Genomic DNA, 6,000 nt, shown 5'->3' with positions numbered 1-6,000 from the left:
TAATCAAAGTTTGGCAAGATATTGCGCTCGTAACCCATATGGTTCATTTGAAGGCGCCTATGCGCATCAATAGTTAGATTGTTGCTTCTGTGATTTAAAAAAATGTAAATGCAAAAGGAATGTAACTAATTCAAGTAGAATTGACAATGAACTAGTTTTCATAACTATAAATGTATGAACTATCCTTACATGTTCGTGACTTTTTGTTTTTGATCACGTGGATACAGTGTTTGTTTACGTCTGCGGTGGGTGATTGAGTGGTCAGGGCAAGAATTTCCAGAGAAATCTGCAAAATGACCGACAATGAAGAAAAGTTTGACGGTATGTTCCTGGCTATGGCTCATCAACATACCGGTGGGGCTATTGAGGTAAGCATAATCTTCGTCTTCGTCGAATTGTCGAAAGAGCTTCAAAAATGTCAAGTATCATGCTTCCTAAAAATCACCCATTGGGCGGATCACTGTTGACTGTTATTGGAATGTCTAAATCTGTGCTTAAAAATAGTTATTTCCGGTTATTATGGAAATTAGATCGTATTTGTTATAGGTTTTATGCCTCACTGTCATGCCCATGATTAAAGAAGTACCGGTAGAACCCACTAGATAAGTCATGAATGATGCTTCAGGGAATATCAGTGAGTCATTCAGTGCGGAATGATACACGTCGGCTTTATGATGTATCTGTTGAGCCATTTACACCAGGGTTATTATCTGCAGAGTATGAGAATTTTTATATTAGCCATGGGATTTATATTGGGTAAATTTGTACAGTGCAGTCACCCTAAACTGGGAAAGGATCAGAAAGTGTGTTCAGATTTTGATTTTTTTTAAAACTGAAAATTGGAATTTTGTATCATTACCAGCAACTGTATACCAGTATTCATAGAACCACCTTCTCTGTATTGGATTTAGTAATCACTGTCTCCCTGCTATAATTTATTAACCCACCCCACAGTCATACAGTGGTTCAGTGTAAAGACTGATCAATAAAGTGGAACCAGTTTTTGTCCATTGGGATGGACGCGTACAAAATAAAATAACCTCATGGTTCACATGAGTTCAGTTCACGCTGGCATGGGTGATGGTAGATGACTGCAGTACTTAGTCAATATATACTGTATAGCAGCAACTCTGGTAACTAAACCAAAGGCTTTTTTAGTTGTTGAATATACAGTACAGTATATAGAAAAAAGTAAAAAGTAATCAGCAAGGGGACAGGACCATCTTGTTTTGCAGTTTTTCTATTCTTTTTTTTTTTTTTCTTTAGGTACTTTAGCATATTGTGGAAATCTTTGAGTATTTTCCAGTTGTGTTTTGATATTTTCTTTGTTTCAGAAGTGATAAAGTGTGTTTAAAAAGTGGTTTTGGTTCACATTCCCTAATGGTGCTGAAGACAGACTGACACTATCTTGCAGCATCATTTTTGAACAAAGTTACCTTTATCAGTGCTCATTTATCCCAACTAACCTGAGTTTTCATAACTTAACCCAACTTTATTTATTGTAATGTAGCCTGATGTAAGCTGTTATATGCTAACCAGCCAAACATATCCTGGTCTAACCTATCCCTTATGTAATTACTGGTACTGGTATATTTTTCTTGTTTATTGGTGAATCCTCTTTTTATATACTCGATAATGCACTTCTGGACACCTTGGTCACTGATTCAGTTCAAAAGTGAGTACTGTAATAATTTTATAATTTTTAAAGAGGTGATCCTATGTTTCCTTAAGGATTACACACACACAAAAAAAAAAAGTTAACTAAAAATTCTTTTGGAAAGGTGATATTTTTGGAAATCTGGAATTTGGATTCTGGGAACTTAACTGTAAATTATTACCATTACTGTAACAATTTGTGCAATCTCTATTTTTTCCAGAAATATATGCATAGTGTTTCTGTGTACTGGTATTGGCAATAATGTAATGTGTCATTTTCAAGCCCTCCATCCTGCCACATCATGCATGTGTGTATTGGTATTGGCAGTAATGTGATGTGTTGTTTTTAAACCCTTCATCCTTCTGACAGACTTGTTCCCAGCAAAAAAGAAAGGTTTTGAAGGTCAAGGGAAATTACTTGGTAACACTCTGGAGTAATGGTTAAATTGTGAAAAGAAGGTGAAAATACCCAGTACTCATTAAAAACATGAAGAACTTCACCAGACCCAACTTGAGCTGAACCAAATTAAATCTAACTTCCTTAACTTTATCTCAAGTAAGCAGAATTGATTTACCTTAACCAAACATAATCTAACATCCAGTAACTTCAGGACTTATAGTATGCCTGGAAGAGAGAGAGAGAGAGAGAGCAGTTTCCCTGATGAGGCAATTTAAATTGTTAAAAAATGACCAGTGCATTGCATGTTGATATAATACCAGTATTGATTTATAAAGTATCCTGTCATTCATTTATATTTGGTGGTAATAATATTGCTTTAAATATTCTGATTTTGGGGGAGAATTTAGTCACTGAGTAGAGATTCCTGTGTATTTTGTATTAATGGTTTAGGCTGGTACCGGACCATCTTTTGTAACTGTCATTTTCAAACCTGCCATCATGTCAGCAGGGTGGGTGGTGTGAAGTAATATTGAGTTTATGGTGATAAATATTGAACGTGGTGGAATATAATTATGTGGAATTTATACCTGTACACTGTTTATACCAGTAATAAGTTTAGATACTATTTTGATATACAGAAAAGGAAGCTTACAGTGTTTGATATAAGTATTGAATCTGGGGCAATGTGTATCTTATGATTTAAAGTCTAGTCATCTGGGGTCAAGAGGTTTTATTTCACTTGTACATTGAATTGTCAGTTGGAGGAAAGGAACATTAGCAGCCAGTTAACATTTGGTTGTCAGTTTCACAGAGTTATAATTTCATGAGTGTATGAGTCAAGTTTGCATCATTATTCTTATTATTATTACTGTATTATTATCATTGTATTATTATCATTGTTATTATTACCATTGTTATTATTTATTATTATTAATTATTATTATTATTATTATTTTTATTATTATTATTATTTTATCATTATTATTGTTAATTATAGAACAGGCATTTTGAGATGCACTAATATATTCTTTCTTTTGCAGCTCGTGGACACATTCTTCAGTTTTTTAGCCAGAAAGACAGATTTCTATACTGGTGCTCCCAAAGAAACCAGTGAGAAGGTAGGTGGAAATGTGCATGCAGCTAATTTACTCCCTTCTGACAGAAAACGGTTACCTGTCCATATCGAATGCTGGACCGGGATACACAAACACACTTACGATCATTCCCTTGTCGTAAGTCAGGTTTTGATTTGCGGAAAGGATGAGGGCCCATAATCCCCTGACATCACTTCCCCGGCAGCTTATTTTTGTATACATCAAGTTACAGCTCTTTTGTACGTCGTTTATGCAGAGTATAGCAATATTGCAAGGATTTGGATGATGCAGAATAGAACAGGAAGGTGTAGCAAAATAAGTCACATAGGAAACATTTTAGGGAGCTTCTTTTACCGACAAGAAAATGGGCCTAGGAGTCTGTCAAATCTACCTCCATCTCCTTTCCTAACTTCACGGATAAATCTTAGTTACGAGACAAAAATTACGGATAAATCTTAGGTACAGGACAAAAACTATGGATAAATCTTAGTTACGAAAAAAATTACGGATAAATCTTAGTTATGAGAAAAAAATTATGGATAAATCTTAGTTATGAGAAAAAAATTATGGATAAATCTTAGTTACGAGACAAAAATTACTGCAAGTTATAATTGTTTTCTGTAGGAAGGACATGGAAAGGAACTTGCAGAATCTCTCTCTGTCATGAGTTTTTCCTGTAAAAGTAAGTCTAAGTTATGACTCCTGAGCTGTTGGAGATTGATAATGGAATATGTTGCCAGCTGTGCAGAAATGTTAAGGAGTTGATCTGTGGATATATAGTTCTTTCTCCTTAACTTGGGTCAGATTTTCATATTTTTGTCACATATTTCATGTACCTCGTTGGAAGAAAAAAAAACGTTGTTGTGGCCTGTCAATTTTAAGCCAAGATATAAGTGAAAATGGTACCATATAGTGCAGTATTATTCTGTTCTATTGTGCAGTGCATGTAAATAACAGGTAATAATATAAAATGGGACACAAATCTATGTTGGGTGTGATCAAACTGATTGTTGTACAGTATAGTGTAATGTACAACAGAGATGTTGGACAGTGTAAAAATTTTTACATAACTTGTCTCATAAACAGTCTTTCACGGAAAACTAGGTGCATTCATCAAGGCCATAGCTGAAGAACATCTTGTAAGATATTTTTGTCACTAATTTGCATAGGTACAGTAGCTGAATATACATTACTTGTTTTTGTGTGTGTGTACAGGACTTTGTTGGAAAATAGGACTGGGATGATGATGATGATGATAATAGTGATGATGATAATGGTGATGATGGTGGTAGTGATGATGATGATGTAGTTTCCTGTTTTATCATTCCTTTATGTGTACGGTATGCAATATTGCACCGAGACTATTGTTTCAGATGATTCTAGAAAAGTTCAAGAAGTACCAAAGTGTAGCATTTGCCGAGCACGACAGGAAGAAGGCAGAGTACGAGGAGATGGAAAGGAGGAAAAAGGAGAGGCAGAAGAAGAAGGAGATGGAGGCACAGCAGGCAGCCAATGAGCCAAAGATCAAAGAACTTACCGATGACGAGGCAAAGGAACTGGAGAATAAAATAGCTCAGGTAAAATATTAACAGTTAATGGTATTTCCTCAACTGTTGCCATTTCTACGGATTAGGTTTGTGTTGTATATGAATAATGTCCCCTCCACTATTTTAATTTTTCCTGTCGTCTGCACCCTGTCTCACCCCATCCCTAGATAGGCAGAAGTTCATGATGATCATGATTATAATGATAATGTTCTTAATGTACAAGTGTCACCTCCTTTCATTCTTCCTAATTCCTTATTTTGTGAATCATAAATCACCCCATTTGTAGGTGGGAATAAAGGTCAGGATGATGATGATGATGATGGAAAGGATGGTGTGAGTTATAATGGTGATGATAATGATGCAGATGATGGTGACGTTGATGATGATAATGACGTCAGTATCCACTTACAGGGGTCAAACACACCTGAGACACCCAAAGACGCTAAGGCAGACCAGGACGACGATGAGGAAGATGAGAAGAACAAGGGCAAGCTGAAACCCAACGCTGGCAACGGCTGCGACCTCGACAAGTACAGGTGGACACAGACTCTCCAGGAGGTTGAGGTGAGTACTGAGAGGATTATTTTGTTATGCAGGGTGGTTCATATGTTACATATCCCAGGTCTTGATGTTATTCCTCATATCCCAGTTCTTGATATTACTCTTCACATCCCAGTTCTTGATATTGCTCTTTACATCCCAGTTCTTGATATCACTCTTCACGTCCCAGTTCTTGATATTCCTCACATCACACAAGATATTGCAGGCCTGAGGAGCAATGTACAAACCTTCCTGTATGTTTATTCATTTATTTATTTTTTCCTGAGTAATTATTAAGATGGAAGAATCTTGCATACTCTTATTACTGAAATTTTGTTTTGTAAGCTCATGAGGGCCGTGGGGTAGTTGGAGTTCATTGCTCACAATATGGCCTTCAAAGGGGAGGGACAAGTTGCCTCGCCTTAACTGTTAAACAGTAGCCTGGCCCAGGACCTCTGTGCTTTTGATGGGGGTAATGCCGGCTTGTGTGGTGGATTTATTTATTTATTTTTTTCCCTTAGTCCCATAATTATTCAATTGGAAGACTTACCTGATATACTGTATCCACAAACAGGCAGTCTTAATTATTACAAGTGAGGAAAATACAGTACTACAGCTGCACAAAAAAGTATCAGCCCCCATACTGCACATACCATTCTGAAATGTGGATGAATCATTGTGGTGTATGGAGCATCCTGTAACTATAAGTGTGTGTAATGTCCTTGGTAATCATTAGGACACAAAGCCACAAAAAGCATCACAT

At 36.3% G+C, this 6,000-nt stretch overlaps 1 protein-coding gene across 1 annotated transcript in view; it reads left to right on the top strand.

Moving 5' to 3' along the window:
* The first annotated feature begins 249 nt into the window (after positions 1-249).
* nudC (nuclear distribution C, dynein complex regulator) overlaps positions 250-6,000 on the top strand; it is a 165,766-nt gene continuing 160,015 nt past the window's right edge. The window contains exons 1-4 of the mRNA XM_080279108.1: positions 250-368; positions 3,097-3,174; positions 4,524-4,727; positions 5,109-5,261. Coding sequence (XP_080135234.1) covers positions 294-368; positions 3,097-3,174; positions 4,524-4,727; positions 5,109-5,261 — 510 coding nt within the window. The 5' untranslated portion in view covers positions 250-293. The remainder of the gene's footprint in view (positions 369-3,096; positions 3,175-4,523; positions 4,728-5,108; positions 5,262-6,000) is intronic.

This window comes from Coenobita brevimanus, chromosome 77, assembly GCF_032717465.1.
Source record: "Coenobita brevimanus isolate Jiangsu-jjx chromosome 77, ASM3271746v2, whole genome shotgun sequence".
NCBI lineage: Eukaryota > Metazoa > Arthropoda > Malacostraca > Decapoda > Coenobitidae > Coenobita > Coenobita brevimanus.
The sequence above is the reverse complement of the archived record's forward strand: the minus strand, read 5'-3'. Positions and strand labels throughout refer to the sequence as shown.